At 42.2% G+C, this 22543-nt stretch overlaps 2 protein-coding genes across 17 annotated transcripts in view; one reads left to right on the top strand and one right to left on the bottom strand.

Annotated features, from left to right (window-relative positions):
• Positions 1-11724, top strand: part of LOC139673144 (rap1 GTPase-activating protein 1-like) — a 50640-nt gene extending 38916 nt beyond the window's left edge. For 6 of the 16 annotated variants that reach the window (XM_071558310.1, XM_071558299.1, XM_071558221.1 and 3 more), the window contains 3 exons: positions 3138-3264; positions 3353-3455; positions 8676-8848. In XM_071558310.1, the coding sequence (XP_071414411.1) occupies positions 3138-3264; positions 3353-3455; positions 8676-8833 (388 nt within the window). In that variant the 3' untranslated portion in view covers positions 8834-8848. The other 10 variants (XR_011698076.1, XR_011698078.1, XM_071558326.1 and 7 more) reach the window with 7 other exon arrangements.
• GSTK1 (glutathione S-transferase kappa 1) lies at positions 11447-20654 on the bottom strand. The gene is made up of 8 exons (XM_071558370.1): positions 20525-20654; positions 19880-19961; positions 19016-19144; positions 18559-18659; positions 18111-18146; positions 13653-13769; positions 13048-13141; positions 11447-11787 (listed from the first exon to the last, which is right to left on the bottom strand). Exons 1-8 carry the CDS (start codon positions 20588-20590, stop codon positions 11747-11749), a joined length of 666 nt encoding a protein of 221 aa, XP_071414471.1. The 5' UTR covers positions 20591-20654; the 3' UTR covers positions 11447-11746.
• Between the last annotated feature and the right edge of the window lie 1889 nt (positions 20655-22543).

The raw sequence follows: 22543 nt of genomic DNA, 5'->3' as shown, positions 1-22543 counted from the left end.
TCTGTCTAGTTCTGTCACCAGGATTCTCTCTATGCATTTTTTTCCAGTCATGGACTCAATACCACTTGTGATCACCAGAAAAAACGTATTTTCATAATTGTAGTGGTTTAGCCCATTTCTGAACAGTTTGTTTACGAGGTGGGATGTAGCATGGAGTTTTGCACAATTAGTGATTAGCCAGAGTTAGAGTTGTGATCTCAGAGTTAGGGACTAGCCCATGTGCAGTCACACTTTCTGCATGATATCTGGGGCAGGGAATTAAGAACATATAATTCCACCACGTAAAGCACAGTTTTCAGCAAGACAGTATTGGAACAGTATTGCAGGAAAAGGCTGGCAGTGTAAATTTTAAGTCTTTTTTGGAGACCATTTATTGACATTCTGCTGAAATAGCCTATCTTTCATTAATTGTGGAACTACAAATCAGGATCATGATACAGGCATATTTCTATTGCAAAAGGAGTTCTGAATGGTTCTAGAATAATTTATGTAGTCCCTATTAGATAACATAAATGGGTTATCCCTGGGTGGTATGTCATTAATCCACTCCTGGTTCTCTCCATGGAGTAGAGTCATGGAAAATGTCTCTCATTGCAGAAATGTTCAGCATGTTGCTGCTGGTCTTAAGTAATCATTTCAGATTCACGACTTGAATGATCAACCTTTTCATCTGTGTCCTACTAAAACCAGCCTGGAAATAAATGCTAAGGGAACACATAAATAATAGATTAATTATTTTACAGTAGAGACAAAACAGCACTTACTCGCTGTCCATGCATGCTGATTTTCAACACACTCTTCTGCAGTGATAAGCCTGCAATCCATGAAACTACATTGTTTGCTTGAGCTAACAGTGTCTTCTCTCCCACATGCAGGGAAAATTTTTCTTAGTTTTTCTGCTCTACTGTCCAGGTAGCCTTCCAAATAGTCCTTCTACCAAAGGGACAGACTCAAAAGAATTAACCCAGCCTATGTAACCAAGTAGCAGAACTTCTCAGGAACAGATGACTTTCTGGGTTGCATCTGAAAAATCATGTGCTGTACTGTGTTATGTCCATATCCTAGGAAAAGTACATGGGTTTTTTGTATGTGTGTTTTCCCTCCTCAGACACATCTGAGTGGGGACATCAAGCCAATCAGGAGTGGACCGGATACTACTCAGTCATTGGTTACCTCACTGAAGATACTGGCAAGACTCTTGGGGTGAAATGAGAGTCCTGGTTAAGAGGAGCATGAACGTACTTAGAGGACCTCAAGGACTGTGGAGAGACCAAGTGGCACCAAGTAACGCTCCACTAGCAGTTCCTGGAGCAGGAATTCTGGGAAAGGGAGATGGACAGATAGCTCCTGTTGGAGCATTTTGGCTCTATGCTCTTCCCATGGCCCAATCAGCAGTCACTAAACCATCCTCTAATAACAGTGGGGAATGGAGGCCACCTTGAGTGTGACCCTTTTTCTTCCCCTCCCCTCCTTTCAGATGAGTGAGAACAGCTTGGCCTGCAGGAGGCAAGAGCAGAAGAACATGTTTCCACCTCTGTCTCTAGTGCCTTTGGACAACATAAGTCAGGAAACGCAGTGCAGAGAATGAGGATGGAGAAACCTGCTGAGGAAGGATGCTGAGAAGCAGATACTTTGTGGAAATCTAGATCCCAATTCACTTAAATTCATGTTACTGATTTGCTCTGCTAAGGGAGAAGCATGTTGGCCTTCATTTCCTCAAAAATATATTTCCTAAACTTGAGGAAATATCTTTGGCCTGTTTTGGCCCTATCTTTACTGTTCTCCCTGTTGCATGCTGGCATGTAATATGCCTGGGACTTTAGGTTTCATTACTGCTTGTAGGTCATGACTGGCCAAGTTTTGCAATGTTTCTGAAGGAATAAATATATTTAGTATGTTAAAAGTGTCTTAGCTTTCTTGCCTCTCTTAGCTTTTGTTACTTTTCTTAACATTTTTAAGCTCTTCATCTCTCTCTTACTGGCTAGTCTTACACAGACAGTGATATTTCACCATAAATTTTAGGCTTACAAGCACAGTGCACCTTCTACCATATAAGCACATCAGTCTCATGGACTGCTATATCTCATAGATGACTGTAAGCAGTGGACCCCAAATTCTGAGCTGGGAAGAGCTGACCTTAAGGGTCTTTCTTGGCGGATATGAAACATGCACCAGGCTACCTCATCTGCACCTTTTGAGAGAGTGGTGGTAAAGTGATCCAGTACAGTTTGTTTTGAATGTCCTTTTTGAATGATTCTGTGGGAGCTAAAAGTTTTATAGAATGGACCTACAGGAGCCAGTCTACCAGCAACTGGGCATGTGGAAAATCACCAGGATGGGAATCTGACCTAGATGTGTTCCTGTCTGTAAGCAGGAGGAAGGTTCTGACGTGTCTGCACAAGAGCTTGGCACTTGATCCTAAATAGTTTGACACTGAGACAGCCTATAATCATCCAGATCTCAGTAATTTGTTTCTACCTCCCCAATGCTTTAAACTTTCTTAGTTAACTGTTCTATAATACTGGTTAATGCCTGTATGCTTTCCTGCCTCCTCCTGTTATACCTGTCCAGAAAAAACACCAGTAACAATTTATAAGCTCTATCACATGAACAGTGTGCTTTTTATAGTCCCTTTGTTCCATCTGGAATTTCACATAAGACCAAATATGATAGCTTGATAGTGGCTGTGGAAATAGGTGGCCTAGACTGGGTCTTGCCTGCCCTTTATACTCCAGTTTAACATCTCTTCATATTGTATTTAGGCTTCTAAATCTCTGATCTCCAAAATAAGGCATCTCTTGATTTTAATGGATGGCTAGATGTATTTAGTACTTAAATGCAGGTGGTTTGACTCACTCTGCTTTATTACAGTAAAGTCTGTGGCTTAAAAATTCAATTAGACTTTTCTTAGTTATCCAGCATGGAGACAAAGAAGTGGTGTTTCTACTAAATGATGTAGCAACTAGAAATGAAGGTATGCAAACCAGTTCACCTGTGTTTTGTTTCTAGGTGGAAAAACTAGCTGTGGATCAATAATTTCTTCTTACTGTTTCTGCTGCATAATAAAGTTATACCACAAAAAGTAAAGCCTCTGTGTAACAATAAGCATGATGATGTTGAATGCTTGCATTTCACAGAATGCTCAGGAGTCAGACTTCAGGATACTGTGTGATGCAGCCACTTTCACGTTCTTCATCCGGTGTAAGCAGTTGTTGTAGTGGATTGAGGGAAAATGGAACATCTGAGGAAGAGGAGAACGACAGGGTGGGTGTATGATCTCTAACAAACAGAGGCTACCCTCCTTGATTTTACCAAGTGCATTATTAAAACACGTCTTCTTTGCCCTCTCCAGGAGCTGATGTGCTCTCTTGAGGGCCCTCCAAAACAGGATTCAATGGTTCAGAGTATGTGGCTGGATGACAGTGACTGCACACCCAGTACTTCTAGCTCACCAGGTAAAAAAAAAAGAAAAAAAAAAAAAGAAAAAAAAGGAAAAATCCTCTCCTTATGCTTCTAGAGGCATCTGGGAGGTTGAGCCACATCTTTTGTACGCCGTACTTAGGATTTCAGAAGCATATGTAGATGATAGAGAAATGGGGGGAGAAACTGGCATGCAAAGGTTAATGGGAAGAGTGTTTCAGGAGCATGAATAAATAGTGCCGTACATACTGCATATGGAGTTAGAATAGATTGCAGAGTTTATGTGTTTGTGGAGAGCTGTGGTTGCTTTTTTGAATGCAGTGCCATACTCTTTATAGGTTGTTTGGATACGGGAGTTACAGAAACAGTGCTTCCTGAACAAAGCAGTATGCTGCTCAGAAGGGGGGTGATCAGGTAGCTAACCTGCACTGAGGTTTTCTTGGGCTGGGCTCTTAGTGTAGTACTTGATTAACGCTGAGGTTGTTGATTAAAGTCAGCTTGGATCCATTCACAGTGCAGAGATGATTATAGTCACTAACAGTTCTTTTCAGTCCCATAGCAGAGAAAACTATTGTATTACCTGCCCTGATCTCAGACTATGTTTGCAGTTGAGTTTTGCTTTGTTGAAATGACTGGTTTGGATTAGTGCATTTCATGTTAAGCATCAGCCTAAAGCTAGAATTAGGGAAAATTTAAATCAGTTTCAGTCTGTTTCTGAGAATGAGGCTGAGAGGACTGTAGAGTATTTTGGGAAAGTATGATTGAGAAGGTCAAGCTATCAACTTTGGCAAGTCATTAGAAAGGGTAAAAGGCAAAACTTAACTGTAGTTGCTGAAAGGCTGGAATAGGACCATGTTGAGATGGTAAGAAATACTAGGGATTATGTTTATGGCAAGGGAGAGAGTTCATTGGAAGGGACAGTAAAATCCTTATAGGAATTGTGTGAAAAGGAATTGTTGATAAAGATAACATGGGTCAGCAAGTGGAGCCCATTTACTTTGAAGATAGAGTTAGGTCTTAGTCTCTGCAACCGCCCTATATGTGATCAATAGTGGCCATCAGATTCCTGCTTAAAGTTGTCTGTATCTTAGCAACAGCATTGAAGATGTGATACTGTCAGATGTTCTGTGGAGACCTCTGTTCTGTGAGATGTTTGTAAGATTTCTCCATTTCCGCAGAACAACTCACAGCGTGAGTGTTTGTATACTTAGAGACACAAAAGAATGCAAGGCATTGATACTGAAACTCTGGAAGAACAGGGAGAACAACTGGGATTATTGATCATGAGATCAACAGAGAGCCATGCCATATGCTACAACTAGGAACTGGGGTACTACATACACAGATTGCCAGTCCTGAGAGAGAGATACAAAGGCATTAAATATAGTGAGAGGAAAAAGTGCCATGTCAGGGACCTTCACTGCAGAAGTCAACTAATGAGTTGCTATTCAGAGGCAGAAGTTAGGAATGAGCTTCAGTAGGTCCTTCTTTTGACAGCTTGGAAGAAAGAGTTCAGTGTCATCAGCTCAGACCAAGAGTGATAAATAAATACTGTAAGGCTGGGAGGTCCAACACCATGAAATTGTCTCATTTGGAAGAGACCTGGAAATGACACCATAAAGGCAATAGTTGCCTTGTGTCTGGTGGTGTGAGGGTTTTCACTTGTATACACCATGGCACTGTCCAGGTTACCATTTCCATGGATTTCTGGGATTATCCTGAGTGGGCCACAGCTCGTCTCACATTGTTTGAGCTATATTCACTCCTATTGCCATTATGGCACCTCTTTGAGAACCATCAGGTGTAAGAAAGATGGTTCCCTGTCAGAAGTGAATGAACAGCTTGTGTTTACTTGTGTTGAGAAATATTAGTGGGAGCAGAAGATTTGTGTAAATGCAAACTAGTTTGTTTTGCTTGAGTGTCAGAAATGGTCTATTGTCATCAAGTAAAAGGTTTTACATTTCTTCTGACCTTGCAGGTAACTGCAGTCCCCCTTGCCCTCCATTTACCTGAGGCACTCCCAGGCATAGAAACAGTCCCCTGCCATGGCCGATAGTTTAATTCATGTATGATCTTTCCATAAATCCACTTACCTCTCCCATCTGCCTGCATCATGTAAAGCCCAGTGGAAGTGATCCGCTATCAACTTTTATTATACTGGCTTGGGTTCTCTCTCCTTTTAACTCTCTGCTCACCTGTGCAACATTTGCTTCCCTGCATTTTTTTTTCTTGCCTGAAAACCCCACTGAGAGCTGTAGCCAAGCTATGGAAGTTCAGATCCAGATCAAAATACGAGGTTGATAGCACAGGCCCAGCCCATTCTGAGCTTGAACCTTGCTTCCTTGGGGAAAAGCTGCTGACTAAATGTACTCTCCACTAGAAGGGAGCTAGGCTATTCAGCCTAGCAGTTCCCCTTTTGTTACAGATGTTGGAAGATGGGATGCTTTCTAGTGGCCTCTACTGCTCTTCCCGAGACAGTTTCCCTATCTGCTGACTCCTTACTGTCCCACAGGTATATAAATTATTAATATGCATCACTAAGAATAATCATTACATAGGATGCAATATTAACTATATAAAGTTCAACATAATTTGTAGGTTTTATAGGCTCCATTGTCAATGGCAATGATGTGATACTGACACTGCAAAAATTTGATTCTGCTTTCTCAGTACCTTGGCACAGTCAGACAGCTGCACCAGGCAGGAGTGGTGTTCTTTTGCTCTACCCTATCTATTCTTTTATCTTCAGTGCATGCTTTAAAAAACATCAAACCTGTATAAAGGTACACCAAGAAACCTGCAGGTTTGTATGTGGCCTTCTAATTTATGCTAAGAGAGCCATGGTTAAAAGAGATAAACATTATGGATACTTTTCTGATGAGTTGAAATCAATTAATCTCAGCAGGAGACTGCAGAGACCATGTGTGTGTGAGGTACATGAGGTAGCAGAATTGATCCTGCATTCTCTAAGCACAAAGAAATATTGCTCTTAGGAATTTTAAAGCTTTTGAAAGTTTATTTCCAGAAATTCTGACGGTTCTTGAGCTGGAAAAAGATAAGGTTAAGAACAATTTGTTGTGCTAAAAAAACAAGGGAAAATTACAGGGATGATAGATTTATTTTGATTTTTGCAAATACTAAACATTTTCAATTTATTTACTACATGCAGTCCTAACAGAAGACTAATTACCACAAGATCAAGTGTGGCAATATGCTACTATTTGTAGACAAAATTACATTTAAATGAATATTGGTAATTTGGGTTAATCTATGCAACAGGGAAGAGCTGTAATTATCTATAACTGAGCATAATAAGCTGAAGAAATGCCAGAATTAAACTGAAAGCAAAGAAAACCCCTTGGGGACACAGAGAGGCATCCTGGTGTTTGAGTTTTGCCCTTTAGAGCTATAAAATAACTATTCAGACAGTTAATACACTGTGTAAAATCAGACTGAATTGATTTTTTTTACAGAGAAAACTAAGACATGCCCACCACAGGTCCTAGATCTTACACTGAATGATTCCAGAATTCCTAAGCCATGTACACATTCTTGGGTTCTCCAAAGTGCCTTTCAGATTGAGAGAAAAAGGTTACAGAAAAGGAGAAAAAATTGTCAGCAGTCTGTGGCCATTATGCTCCCAGATAAAGACACAGAGAGTTGGCATTGCCAAAATATTTTCTGAGTTGGCTCTAAAGCACCAATATGCCTCATATGCCAGTGCGTATCACATGAGGCAGAGGTGACTTTCCTCATAGCCTCAAGGGCAGGATATAAATTCAGCTATAACTCTCCTTAACCCTTGGACACTTCTAATTGTTTTAGATGTGTTTTTACTCAGTTACTTGGGTTGTTAGTCACTTCTTACAGAAACATAATTAAATTTAATAGAGCTGGGATATATACAAAATGAAGAACCCTTGTACTGTAAATTCATGTTGTTTAAAACCACAGTTTCGCAACAAATGGCAGTGATTTACCAGTTTTGTTTTTCAACCTCATTTTTAAATTACATCATGAAACTGGGAAATGGGATAGTCTGCCTTTGAAAAAATACTGAAAAATTGCGTCTCATCTGTTCCCTAGAAAATATTGGTATGATCATATGTAAGTCAGAAAGAAAAAAATGTTCCTGTGATCAACAGCTTACCATCTTACTGCAGGAATTCCTCATTATCTGAGTTTCACAGCTTTCTTCACTTTCCTGATCAAATGGTGGGTAGGTGATATGCCATCACAGGGATTCACCTGGTCCTTCTGCCCCCTTAGCACATTCCACACTGGTACAAACTCTTAAACTCTTTCCATTTTCCTCTGATTGAAAGAAAATAGTTATAATACAGATTAACTGTTGCAATACAGCCATGCATAAACTCTCAGAAACTATACTGGTTATGAAATTACCGTATTTAATGATTTTAAGTCTTAGAATGGATAGATTGGAGGGTCACCTAAGAATAAATTTAGAATGGTGTAAAAAGACTGTTATTTTAGATATCATACTCATTTCTTGTGGAATGTATATAGTGAATGTAAGATGATTCCAGGAAGCAAAAGAATGTTCTTCATTTGTGAATTTTGGAAAGTATTTCATCCCTGGTTTTGCCATGGTGTTGATATGTGATGAGAGGCAAATTCCTTAAACTATGAGGTCAGATGTGGGCATCTCAAGGGAGGGGTCAGAGGGAGAACAAATACAAACACTGTTGAGATTTTAAGATTAGACTCGCTTTCACGAAAGTGTATTCTTAGAGATAAGGTATTCAGGCTGCACAGATGTCTTCAGTAATGGCATTTTTTAGCTTGACTGCATGAATTGTCACTTATTGGAAGCTGCTGTATTAAACTATTTCTTGTGTGTAACAGTAGAACTGATACAGAAATAAAAAATGGACTGATGTGAACATTTGGGAAGGTTGGAGAATGCCTTTATTACTCATTAGATAGCTATAGGTATAGCTTCTTTAGGCAAGAATTCAGAGCACTTGTGGCATTGTAACAGTCTGGAACCAGTGACCAATGATTTTTTTTGAATGAATGAAATAAAAGTAGTCATGTTGTTTGTGTTTCATGCTAGAATGAGAAATAGGTCAAGGTAACATTAGTGAAATTGGGCACAGATATTTTCCTTTCACTCTTACCTGTGGATGAGCCACAGATCTCTGAAAAGTTTGGGGTAAAACCAGCTGTACATGCAGCTCCTGGGATACCCTCTTGATTATTTCTGTGTTGTTCTGTGCTTGGTTCCCTTCTAGGAAGCAGGTTGCTTCCTTCCAGCAGTGTTGCTGGCTCCACTGGAAAAGGAAAAGGCAGCAAACCAGATGCTCAGCACCATAATCCAGTAAGTGCTCTAATGAAATGTTTCCTTCTCACTTGCACAGAGATAAAGATGGGAGAAAAGAGAGAGACTTAATTTAGGATGCTGTGCTTGCTGAGGGTTGAAAGGGCAGTTAAGAAGGTGCTTGCAGGGGGAGGTTAAAGAACTGCCTTGTTCTGCAGGCCTCCATTTTGTGCTGTGTGTGATGTCACCGCTGGAGGACTGTCTCTGTGCACTGGGTGAAGAGCACAGGTAACGGATGTGGGAGAGCACCATAAGCCCTTGGCTCAGGGTGGAGGCAGGCCCTGGGTCATCCCTGTCCTCCCTGGAACAGTGGAGCAAATACTGTATGGTTCCACAGTGCACACAGTTAATCCTATACCTTCTTCCCCAAACGATCTTCCATGCCCAGCTGACTCTGGCCTGCGTAGTCTACCTAACCTCTCCCTTTCTTGGTTGCCTCCTCCCTCTCAGGGAACAGCATTTCCCTTTGAGACATTTCTCTCTGCTCTAATCTAGGTACACTTTTTTTTCTCTTCTTTTTCTTTAATTTCCTTTGCTGAGATGCAACCTGGGTTTCTCTGCACCTATCCTCTGCTTCTTATAGTTTTATTATTTTACAGAGCCCCTTTCATTTGCTCATGTTGTGATGTTGTGCCTATTTGTACGCTTGCTTGTTTTCAGCCTAGCATTGCTGGGACCTACTTGTCCACGCCAGTTTCACAGCTTTTCCAGACGTGGGAAGTGGGACTTGATCTCCTGGCGAGATCTATAATAGAGCAAAGGGGAACACACCTTCACACTTTTTCCCTAGAATTCATAGTCCAGTTTCGATTGTGCTGCTCAGTCTCTCTTTTCACTCAGTATTCCTTTCCTTTCCCAGTGTTTGCTTTGGCCTGACAGCTAAACAACATGAGACCTTGAAAGTGGTATGGATTTGAGGCTCTCAGGAACTAGTTTGGTACATAGCTAAGTAGAAGAGGTATCATCTTTATAGGAGAAAATTCTTCCAGATACTCTTAAATATTTCTAAACAGCTGGTAGTTCTTACTACTGCTGTTTAGGTCTTCAGTGTTTTTTCAGTGCTCAGCTTTTAGCTGCCCTGCCACCTTGTGGCATTCGGAGCAGTCAAGTAAACAGTTCACCTCCCTGTGGTGATGGCCACTGGTGCCACGGGAGATCAGAAAGGGAAGCCAGGCAGAGAACCTGGTATTCACCACTGAGACTACTGCAATGCTACTACAACATACATAAATGCTGAGCATGACAGGTGTAGCTGCTGGTCAAGAGTTCACTGAAGTACTCACCACAGTGTCTGCCAATGTTTACAGAGCTTGTGCTCTGTAATCCTGGAGCAAGGTTGTCTAATTAAGAGGCAGAATTCCATCCAAGTTCTGCTCCCAAACAGGCAAATTTTGCTCGAAGTAGGTATACAGTTAGAATTGCAACAATTTGCAAACTTACAGATACAAATGCAAAGGCTGTGGGTTTGCATTTACTGGTGATTATTACAGGCACTAAGCAATGTAAGAAAAATCCTGAGTTTGGATTTTCCTTATCCCAGTAGTGTTTAAGTATTATTTTAATATGTAAGGTTTTGAGCATTTAATTTCCACTGATTTAAAGTAGGTCTAAGGGCCTTTAGGAGAGTTTTGCGAAATATATTGCAGTCTGTAAGATCCATCTCATTTGGTATATCTGCTAAATCAAGAACATTCTGCCACAAAGGCTGGTTATTCTTCAATCAGTCTGGTTCAAAAGATGAAAGAGGAGCAAGAAGGCAAAATTATGGATGGGGGAACAAATGATACTCCCACAACACTTAGAGCTGTAAGAACATGAAGGATACAGATTTTTTTTCTGATACTTTGTTTCAGGATTTGATGTTCACGCCAACAAGCATGAACATGCTTTACCTTAAAGTTCAGAAAAAAGACGAAAAACAGAATTCCAGCTGCTGCTAGTTCTGCTTCATCAAGTGATGCATCAGAGACAGCCCAGGATCACTGAGAAATCAAGCTTGGTACAAATTAAATTAGTTTCAGTGTGTTACTCCAATCCAGCCAATACAAGGCCATGTTCAAAATGTTTCCATGTGAAATTTCTTAGTTTTACTGTTTGCACACCTTTCTCTCTGCATTCTACAAGATGGGAAGTCCGTCATAGCCATATCTAAATCACCTTTGGATAGGCAGCAATTAAGGCACCCTTGAGGAAGCAAAATCCAGTCTGGTTCAGTTGCCAGCTAAACTTAAGTTGTGATCACCACTGTCCTCTGAAGACATTACTGTAAGACTTGAATTAATTAAAAACCCCTGCAAGGTCTGGGGTTGGTGCCCAAAAATGCATGTGTGTGGTGGTTTCCCCAAATGTCAGTCACTGCAGAGCAAGGTGTGTAAAATACTGTCCAGGATGGGGATAGTTCCCTTGGAAATACTTCACTGGTTCCCTAGACTTAGCTTTGGGCTTGAATTATGCCCCCTCCAGGTGCCATGCTGCAAAGTAAAAGGAAGGATGAATACCTTATCCTGTGCTTCTAGTGTCTATGTAGTACATTGGATTTAAAATAAAAGGAGAATATGGCCAGCTTCTCTTAGGTTGTGTGTGTGTGTGTGTTTACAAAGGACAAGCAGGAAGACATGAGAAGTCCAAAGATCACAGTGCCATTACAATTTAAGCCCCATGTTTTTAGGGTAAACGAGAGAAGGCTAACCAGGAAAAAAGAATGTTTAATCTGCAAGAAGTTAAATATTTAATGTTTAATCTTTCATGTTAGTCTGTGATCTCTCAAAAGAAAGGAGGCACATTTGTATTGGTAAAGACCTCACCAGAATGTAATACTGGCAATCCTTTAAATTCTTCATAATTAGGTATAAGACCAAGCTGTAAAATTATGGATGTTATGGATGAAAAAGCCATCTCTCCATAAAACTGGATACATTCAGATAATCACTGAAGATTGACTGTGTACGTATATATTTTTCTGCTTATATATTTCCTCAGAACTTTTCACAGCTTGGAGCTTGGAGCTGGTCCCAGCCATTTTTCACCTGCAGGACAAACCAGCACAAAAGAGACAGTTAAAATTTAATACACAGAAGTGATTGGGCAGTCATATTTCTGCAGCAGGATGACTGTTCTTACTCTTTGGAAGGGTAACTGGTGATGATGCAATACAGATTAATATGTGGTTTGGCATGGTTCAGACAGCTGCATAAATCCTTCATTGCCTAGTAACAGCTGAAGCTGCACAGAAGAATTATTTTCCTCTGTTAGACATGATAGATTTGGCAGGTCTGGGGTATTCCTCGTGAGGGTCAAGCCAATTCTTTTTAGGACTTCTTTTTAGGACTCTTTTTATGGAGGGCTGGGGACTAAGAAAGCAAAAAGGGGTGGAAGGCTGGGGACTCAGAGAAATAAAAGGAAAATCTGAGTAAGTACTTGGAGTTGAAACTAGAAACCAGGCCACAGCATTTCTAATCAGGATTAGTGACTGCTGTAGTGGTTGTTGGGTATTCCTCTCCTCACTCTCATTTTCATCAAAAATATTGTATCAGAAACCCATCCAGGTGAGAAAAAAACCTCAAAAAATGTCCATTCTGTTTGAGCCTGTGACTAAAACTAATTTAACTTTTTCTGCTGAGCATGAGCACTAGTTTTGTGCATAACTCTTTCTACTGACATACTCTCTCAAATGCCAAATCTTAAGATCAATAGTCAAAGGCCTTCTAACCCTTAAAACAGGTGACTTGAGTTTTATTATTTATCACAACCTATTTCAATCTCTTTAAAAATGTAAAGTGTGCATTCTATTGCAGAAAAATGAAAAGAAGGATGTTCAGTGTATGAATATCTGTTAAAAATTTGTGTAGGTAAGCACAAGTTATACAAGTTATGGTTTGGGAAGCTGTGATAATGTGGTTTTTATTAAAAAGATAGAAATGAAAAACTGATAAAACGCAGTATCAACCACAGTCTTATTCTTAGCCAAGACCTAATGTCCAGTACCAAAAGGTTAAAATATGAGTTTTTTGAAAACAAGTTTCAGTTGCATTGTGAGAATGACATGTGGAGCACAAAGTCTTGAAACATACTGAGAGAGGATGGAGAACTTAGATTACTCCTTGTCTCAAAAACGACTATACGTTTGGTCACTTTAACTGTACTGAGATTTCACTCCAGGAGGATACCCAACATTAGTTAGTATTTGAAAGACTTTAAGAGTGTTTTATTCAGGCACATTTTTAATGTGTTCCATTACAAGAAGGTAAAAGCATGAAACCAAAAGTGATGTTATTAGGTAGACTCACCTATTACGCTGCCTAGCAGCTCTAAGCGATCAGAGCCAAAAAAGAGATGAGGTTCCCCATTATGATGTGCCACAACAGCAGGCATCCCAAATGCCTATTGACACCATGGAGGTGAAACAGAGAATGTTATAATGAGGCAAGTTTTGCAGACATGTCATCAGTCTTCAGTAATAAACCCCAATAATTTTGACTTTTTTTTCCCCTCCCCTTCTTTTCACTTTTTCATTCTTAAAGTCTAATGAACCCATCAGAAAGTAAGTGACTCTCCAGAGTCTGTGTGCCCTTTTTGAAGGAGCAAAAGAAAGCAGCCTGATAAATCCACAGTTCTATTTCAAGTAGTGATAAATGGTATCTCTCAGTACTGGTCCTATTCTTGCTGTCCAGCTGGAATTAGCTGAATGGGTCAACTGGGTTTTCCCTTGACAGGGAGATAAACTACCAACAACAGAGTTAACTTTAACACATTCAAAAAGCAAAGAGTACCCAAGAGATATGGTCTATATAGTGCTTTCTAATCATCATCTTCATTATTCCTTGTTTCCCCATATTTGTAATAGGGAAGGAATGCATAGCTGTGAAGCCCAGTGGCATTGGAAGCATCTCACCCCATATTTCAAGGCTTCATCTGTTGTCTCTTTCAGTCGGTCCTTCACTTTAGGGGATGAAATCATTTCAAGTACCTTCTGGGAGAGCTCTGATGATAGCCCAGCCTGTTTGGCAACCTGAGAAAAGATGGTATAATTAAGAGTACTTTAATAGTAAATACTCTATCTCCTACTATAGTCTAATTAATTTAATCTTCAGTGTTATCACCCAAGGTGTATTGCCAAAAAATGTCAAAATACTCTTGAAGGACTTCTTGCACAACTGTCTTGCTGTATTCCCAACCCAATCCATCATTTAACAATTCTCAGATGCAAAGTGGAAGAGATTTTATTTTAAACTTCCAAGCCCCCCCAAATGAGATAAATACTAAGTTGATCCTCTAATACAACGACTCATCAGATAATTTACAAAAAAACCCCAAACTGATGTTATGAAGAAGAAAACCTTACTGTACAAGCCTGTCAAGACAGAAACAGTTTGTATGACAAATGTGGCCACATGAGATCTGTAAGTGACGCTGCATGAAAGACGCTGTAACTCAGAGAAGTTAAACATTGCTGGTGTTACTATTGTATCATTTTCACCACCTCTGTGTCTCTGCCACAGAGGAAGGAAATAAAGTAGCCAAAAAAGGTCTGATGTTTATCTGGTAACACTGAAATTACAATCCCTTTTAATAAAGTATTTCACTAAAAAACCCCTTAACTTCTTTCCATCTACCTGAATGGCTGAATAGCATGCCTTTTTTTTTTTTAAGGAAAAAACCCCAAACAAAAACCAATTATTGCACATGGACCAGTAATCCTACACATGCAGGTGTTGGTGATTCTTCCTTTCTTTCAATCGCCTTTTTTGTTTAGCATCCACATTTTCTTGTATCTTCTCCTCCTTACACATCAGGGAGATTAGAAGCTTTTTTGACTTGTGCTTGAACAGGAGAGTAAAAATGTGTAGCACTGGACTAGAACAAAAGGCTGTGTATGCTTAATAGCCACAGTGTTTAGATTGTAGCATTTCCACATTAACGTAGTATCTGGTCCTCACTATTTTAGGGCAGAAAAAGTACTTAGACTGAGGCAGAGTTCAAACTAAACATTGCTGCTGTAGCAATTTGTGAAATTGTTGCTGACAAAAATAAATTAAAAAGACTAAGGAACTGTTATGAAGTAAAAAACATTCCATTTTTCTAATTGTAAAATAAAGTCACCTATAAAGACTGAGATGAAAGGGTTGGGACCCCTCCCCAAGCTTTGGATGTCAAATTTTCAGAAGAGAGGGAAGTCTAGTACTTGCTGCAGGGGTGAATGAAGATAGACACAAGCAAACAAGAAGATGCCTACCTGTCTGCCTTGATGAACACAAGGGGATACTCACTGACTGCCAAACAGTAACTACATTAAAAATCTGAGTATGAAGTTTGTGACTGAAATTCTGCATGTCCTTGCTTTATTTAAATAATTGTGGATTAAGAAACTATGTCAGAATGTTCTGTGTATATTTATGTACTGGGTCTGGCTGGGATGGAGCTGCTTTTCCTCACAGCAGCTCCTATGCTTTTGTGTTTCAGATTTGTGACCAAAACAATGCTGGTAACATAGGGAGTTGAATAGCCCTCCTGTATTCCAGGAGGATATAGTTAATGACTTACTGAGCCAGCTGGATCCTAACAAGTCTATGGGACCAGACGGGATCCATCCCAGGGTGATGAGGGAGCTGGCAGAAGAGCTTGCCAAACCGCTCTCCATCATCTTCCAACAGTCCTGGCTCTCTGGGGAGGTCCCAGATGATTGGAGGTTGGCCAATGTCACCCCAATCCACAAAAAGGGCTGCAAGCAGGACCCTGGCAACTACAGGCCTGTCAGCCTGACCTCCGTGCCTGGCAGGGTTATGGAGCAGATCATCCTGAGTGCAATCACACAGCACCTTCAGGGTGGACATGGGATTAGACCCAGCCAGCATGGGTTTAGGAGGGGCAGGTCCTGTCTGACCAACCTGATCTCTTTTTACAATCAGGTGACCCACCTGGTGGATGAGGGGAAGGCTGTGGATGTGGTCTATCTGGACTTCAGCAAGGCCTTTGACACTGTCTCCCATAATATACTCCTGGAAAAGCTGGTAGCCCATGGCCTGGACAAGTGTACCCTCTCCTGGATTAAGAGCTGGCTGGAGGGTTGGGCCCAGAGAGTGCTGGTGAACGGAGCTGCATCCAGCTGGCAGCCAGTCACCAGTGGTGTTCCCCAGGGGTCTGTGTTGGGTCCAGTCCTGTTTAACATCTTTACTGATGATTTAGATGAGGGGATTGAGTCCATCAGCAGCAAATTTGCTGATGACACCAAGTTGGGAGGGAGTGTCGATCTGGTGAAAGGCAGGAGGGCTCTGCAGAGGGATCTGGATAGACTTGAGAGATGGGCTGATTCCAATGGGATGAAGTTCAATAAGGCCAAGTGCCGGGTCCTTCACTTTGGCCACAACAACCCCCTGCAGCACTACAGGCTGGGCACAGAGTGGCTGGAGAGCAGCCAGGCAGAAAGGGACCTTGGGGTACTAATTGACAGGAAGCTCAACATGAGCCACCAATGTGCCCAGGTGGCCAAGAAGGCCAGTGGGATCCTGTCCTGTATCAAAAATAGCGTGGCCAGCAGGACCAGGGCAGTGACCCTTCCCCTGTACTCTATGTTGGTGAGGCCACACCTTGAGTATTGTGTTCAGTTCTGGGCCCCTCAGTTCAGAAAGGATATTGAGGTGCTGGAGCGGGTCCAGAGAAGAGCTGCAAGGCTGGTGAAGGGACTGGAGCATATATCCTATGGGGAGAGGCTGAGAGAGCTGGGGTTGTTTAGCCTGGAGAAGAGGAGGCTCAGAGGTGACCTCATCACTGTCTAGAACTACCTGAAGGGAAGTTCTAGCCAGGTGGGGGTTGGTCTCTTCTCCCAGGCACTCAGCAACAGGACAAGGGGGCACGGGCTCAAGCTCTGCCAGGGGAAATTTAAGCTGGATATCAGAAAAAAATTCTTTCCAGAGAGAGTAATCGGGCATTGGAATGGGCTGCCCAGAGAGGTGGTGGATTCCCCATCCCTGGAGATTTTTAAACACAGATTGGACGTGGCACTGAGTGCCATGATTTGGTAAAGGGACTGGAGTTGGACCAAGGGTTTCACTCAATGATCTCAGAGGTCTTTTCCAACCCAATCGATTCTATGATTCTATACTAATTACTTTAGTTATTCGTGAACAGTGTTTGCACACTGTCAAAGCATTCTCTGTTTCTCACTCTCCCCCCACAAGGAATAGATTGAGTGTTCACAGCATGTTGGGAGATGACACAAGGGAGATGACATGAATTAACCAAAGAGAGAAACTGTGCCATATAACAGACTCAGGAATAATTAGTGAGGAGGGAGTTTAGGGAGATTCACCTCCTTTTGCTTGGGAACTGGCTGAGCATCAGTCTACCTGTAGGCAGTGGTGAGTGATTGCCTTTGTTTGGTTTTCTTTCACTCTTCTACCACTTATTTTGCTTATTAAGGAATTTTATCTCAACCCACAAGTTTTCTTGCTTTTGCTCTTTACCTCTTCCCTTGTCCTCCTGGGCAGTGGAGGAAGCAAGTGAGTGTCTCTGTGGTTCTTAGCTGCCTTACCAGGGTTAACACACCACAATTTAATCCTATCCTTCAAATCTTGCCTCCTAAAAAGACCAAAGGAAACCTTTGCTGAAATTCTGGTAAAAAAGGTACACTAAGATGAAGCAGAAGTGCAATTACTAGACTGGGGGAATAGCAAGACTGCGAGTTTCAAATTTCAGTTAGGACATTGGATAGGAGAGACCAGTCATGGACAACTCCTCTCTTTTCTTCATATTCCAAGAACTTATAAAATAATGTAAAAAGGAGAGCCCTTAAAGAGGATCTCCTGGTACACTAACTTACATGCCATTACAGATTTCACAGGAATAAACAAAATCTAAACACCAAAAGAAAATGCATCAAGAATATAATTTCTAAGCATACAAAAGGGCAATACAGCACTGAGTTTAATAGAAAGCTTGGCTCCATCAGTCCAAGGAAAGTCAACTTCCCCAAAGTGTTGCATTTCACCTGAACACTTCATATAGCAGCAATACCTCAATGCATTCTGGAGAAAACTGTTCATACTTTAACAACTGTTAATAAAATAGTACTAAAAGATAACTAATCATCCATCCTGGATATCTTGCCACATGATTACCAAAAAAAAAAGGGGGATTTTGGTTCTGAGTGTCATGCAAAGCATGACAAGAAAGAAAAAAAACCATTCTGAACAGAGCTGCTAGGGAAATTAAATCCACTTTTTTTCTACCTGAAATTTTACAAAACTCCAGGTGTTAATTTCACTAAGCTGTCTTCATATTTACTACTGATCCAAGTCATGAGTAAGAAGCTGTATCAGAAATGCAAAAGCACCAACAAAGAGGAGACACTTACAGTCAATATATTCTCTGGCTGACTGATATCTTCATGCTGGGAAAAGAATAAAATAAGTAAATCAGTACTTAAGAACAAAAGCTCAGCTCTGGACTTGAAAGCAAGTTTTCTAAGAGAATAGAAATAAAACCAATACTAGTTTCTGGAGAAACTCCTCAGAGAAGGTTTTAAGTCACCTAACATAGGAATGTATTAGGTTTTTCCTGATAGCAACCACTGATCCACTCAGCCTGTAGGACTTACCATATAGGCCTAAAAGAAGGTAAATTAAACTGACTATAAGCTTGTTCTTCTCACAGTGGCTTCTGAACCACTATGACCTTGAATTCTTCCTATGACTTTTCATTAAAAGATCTTTCCTTTCTCTTGCTCAAATTCTACATTTGCATGATGTGGGACAGGAAGGGTGACAGAAAGGATCAAAAAGTTGGCTTCATAGAATACTGACCTGTGACCAAAACCGTATCCAGAACTCCCTAGATAAGGGTTCCAGGTATTGTGGTTGTGTCATGTCAGTGGCTGTGATAAAGCGCATGGCCGCAAGACTGCCTGGGATTAGTGGGAAAACAGAGAAACTTACTGAAACAAGGCACAGGATCAGGAGCAGATACAGTCTGAATGAATGCTACCTAAGAACAGTATGATTTCCTCTGTAACAGGCCTGATAAATCCACAGTCTGTAACAGTTAAGCTTATGTTAATTCACAGTTATCACTCATGCTAATGTAATTCACAACCATATTTCTCCAGAAATGTCTATTATGGTTGAAAATTCACAGACTTAATATTGCTCACAGATACAAGAAAAGGCTGTGGACAGGGAATTCACCTTTAACTGTTATGGAGAACTGGAACCAGAAGTGTTAGATGTGAGAAGTACCAGCTAAGCTAAGTCTCTTTCTTACTTGTACGAAAGATACGTTGGAAGTCATCTCCAGAAATGTTTACAGGCACTTGGTAGTATTTTGCCATCCTCTTTATATCCTTCAGCAGGTACTCAGCACGCTTTGGTAACATTGCTGGTGGCTTGTTACCTTTTAGGAAAAAGTTGAGATTTTCAATTGTATTACAGTGACACTGGACAAAGCAACCCTGGACAAATTAGACCTTATGGATACATATGCCTAAGGAAGATTATAATTTCATACTGGCTTACTGAAACATAGTCAGCTTTTCCAAAGACAATGCTAGGATTTAAACATGATTTATTTTGGTTTTACACAGATGAACCCTTTAAGATAGCAGAAACAGTTTTAAACCAAGGTACCAATGTCGTAGCAGGGATTTATGTTGATTCAGACAGATGATTTTTAAGCTAGACAATTACTAATGCCAATGCAGACTTGTTAATTTCATGATTTTTAAGTCTCGGTGACCAATTTGTTCTCAGATGACCTGTTTTAGGACATACTTGGATCCTTTCTGCATATTACAAAGTGCAAGTGTTCCACAAATTATTTTGGGTGGAATGAAACAGAAAACTTTAAGGAACACACTCCATATCAAATTATTATTACGGTATTTTAGAACTGATGAACTTTGGCACAGACTGTATGTGTGGCTGTGTAGTTGCAACAGTATGAAATTCCTTGTGACTGATTTCTCAATCACTATCGAGCTCCACATTCCTACAGGTAACTTGTTATTGGTGCCAAAACTTAAGCTTAAATCTGTCTCTGTGGGCTCTGCACTCACCATGAGCTTGCCCACTACTGCCCTACTAGTGAAGAAGGTGTTTCCCTCCAGAACTAATCTCCCCGTACGCCTACCAGTTTGCTGCATGATGCCACCAAGGAATGCTGGACGAAAGCGCAGCTCAATGTTCCATATGTGCTGGTACCGGCAGAGAACCTGCACCAATAGAAGAGATGGATTAACAGAGGTGTCTATAGGGCTGTGCGCGACTAAGGAAGGAAATGGGCACTGCAGATAAATCCTTTTCTATTGTATTAGTCATAGTCCTACAGCTCTTCCTGGATGCTGCCAGAGAACTCTGATCTCAGAAAAACTGAGAGGACCACGTTCGTGTCACGACTGTAAAAGTCTAAGCAGGATTAAATACGGGTGAAAATCAAGCGCCTGAGTGGACGCTCGCACTTGTTAAACATAAAATCGATCCCTGAAGCAAAATGTTCGGCAGCAGCTCCCGCACACGCACGGCTGGCTGGCTGGGACAACCTTCCCTGGTGTCCCTGGATTTCAATATTTTCTAGGAAGAACCCTAGACAGCCCTGACGGGTGAGAGAAGAGCTGCGAAGCGGCGGGGAGGGCGCAGCAGCCGCCGGGCGCTGCCCTTGAACAGCCCTTGGAAAGGAAGGAAGGGAAGGGAAGGGCAGGCGGCGGCGCGCCCGGCCCAGCCTGGCCCGGCGGCAGCGGGAGCCGGGCAGGGCCCCCTCCATCTGCCGCTCCCTCACCTCAAACCCCAGCCAGGAGTAGGGAGAGATCACATCGTAGAACAGCTCCACGACCGTGCGGCCCATCCCGTCCCGTCCCGCAGCAGCAGCAGCACCGCCCAGAGCGGGGAGCGCGGCGGAGGAAGGGCGGCCCTTCCGCCGACCCGGCCCGCCCGCCCCGCCGCCTTCTCCTGCCCGCCCGCCGCGGAGCCCAGCCCGGCACGGCACGGCGGGTCCCTTCGTTGTCTCTGCGGTGAATCCCGGCCCGAGAGGAAAAGGAGGAGTGGGGGCGGGAGCCGCGGCTTCGCAGGAGGCCGGGAGGGACCCTGTGCCCTTCTCTGTGGCGAGGCCGGGGCCGAGGAGCCTCCCGAGGAGGGAAGCCGGGAGCTGAGTCAGCGGAGCAGCCCAGCATGTTTTCCCGGGAGCACGGCTTCCCTGCCGGGATCAGCAACCGTGCAGTTGGCGCTTTAATCCCGCTACCCTCGATTTTCCCATACTTGTTCTTCCTCCATTCACCTGGGCAGTTTTGGTCCTAAACGTGGCCTGGAAGGTCCTCCTGATGAGGCACCTGGCTGTAATGTTAGTTTTCAACAAAGCAGCTTTGTGAACTGCAAGTAACTTTAACTCAAGAATGAAAACTCTGAACTGCCAACAGTACGGCCAGACTTCACTAACGAAGATTTGGGCAGGGCTCTCCCCACGTGGGTGTGCCCTTCCAGCCTGCGCAGGGGATTTTTTAGGTGAGGCACAGCGTGAGCAGAACTCGCCCCACCGTTTAAGTCCCAAGGTCCATTTGCCACGGCCGAGCGAGCTTGGGCAGTGACAGGGAAGTCCTCGGGACTGTCACAGCACCCGCTACTAACCAGGGCTGACCCCGCTGAGCATCCGAGATCTGACAGGATGGAATGCCAGGGAGGCATTGAACTGCCAGGGGACGGTCCCACTGAGACTGGAACTCAGGACCTTGGGATTCGGAGTCCAGAGTGCTCTCCTTTACACCGTGGGACCACCACTGCCACAGTAGGTTGTGACCTTTCACTGAAATCTTAACACCTGAGTACTTGGCAGTGAAAGAGTTGTTAAGAAAGGATTTGGGAGAGAGCTGGGAAAAAACGTCAGTGTGAGGTCTTTACCAGGCATATTGATAGACATGGTGGCAAAAAAGAATTAATGAACGACTGAATAAAAAAAAAATCTATTGAAAGAATTGGTAGAGCTTCTCCAAAGGAAAATCCTGCCTTATGTTTTTCTCAAGAGGTCAAAACCACTGCAAAGTGTGACTTTTTTTGAGGGATGCTGTAAGTCACTGTCTCAAACATCCTCTGTGATCTGGAGTTTCACCTTTCCAGGCCACTGTAGATGTGACTGCTCCTTTCACAGGTGCCAGTTCAGCCAGTAGTGAGGCTGAGTGTGTGTCCCAGAGATATACATAAGTACAGACACACACAGGAGACACCAACACAGCCAGCTGCACAGTCTGCAACAAGCAGTGCTGCCTGTAACCTCACTCACAAACAACAATTTCCTCTTGTCCCTTTTTTTTTTAAATTTTAAAGATGGATTTGTAATGAACTCAGCCTGATTCTCTTGGTTTTCATCCTGCTCTTTAGCTTCAATAAATGATTCATTGTTTCTGATTTAATAATTTGAATTATCTGGTACTTACAGGAGATCTTATACACAGTTCTGTATGCATGGTGTGCATCCCTCATAGTAAGATTTTGCCTGATACATCCCACAGTTAAGCCACTTTACATATTTTATTAATCTTGTGCTCTGTTAGTATGCTTTCAGTACAGTTACTCCAAATATCCTTGTGCAGGTCCCATTCAGGTGCAGGCATAATGCTCTGAGAGTTTGGCTACAAATTTTGACACTGTGGGCACATTTCCCAGAATCAGTCCACTTGTCACATTGAGGATTATATATCCCAGTCACATGCTAAGTACCAGCTCAACTGGATCATGCCAATGACATCAGTTGTTGCCATCTCTGAGGCGCCAGAATTCCTTCTTCCTGGTCACTGCCTGGTGCCACTGG

Source organism: Pithys albifrons, chromosome 1, assembly GCF_047495875.1.
Source record: "Pithys albifrons albifrons isolate INPA30051 chromosome 1, PitAlb_v1, whole genome shotgun sequence".
Classification (NCBI taxonomy): domain Eukaryota; kingdom Metazoa; phylum Chordata; class Aves; order Passeriformes; family Thamnophilidae; genus Pithys; species Pithys albifrons.
The sequence above is the reverse complement of the archived record's forward strand: the minus strand, read 5'-3'. Positions and strand labels throughout refer to the sequence as shown.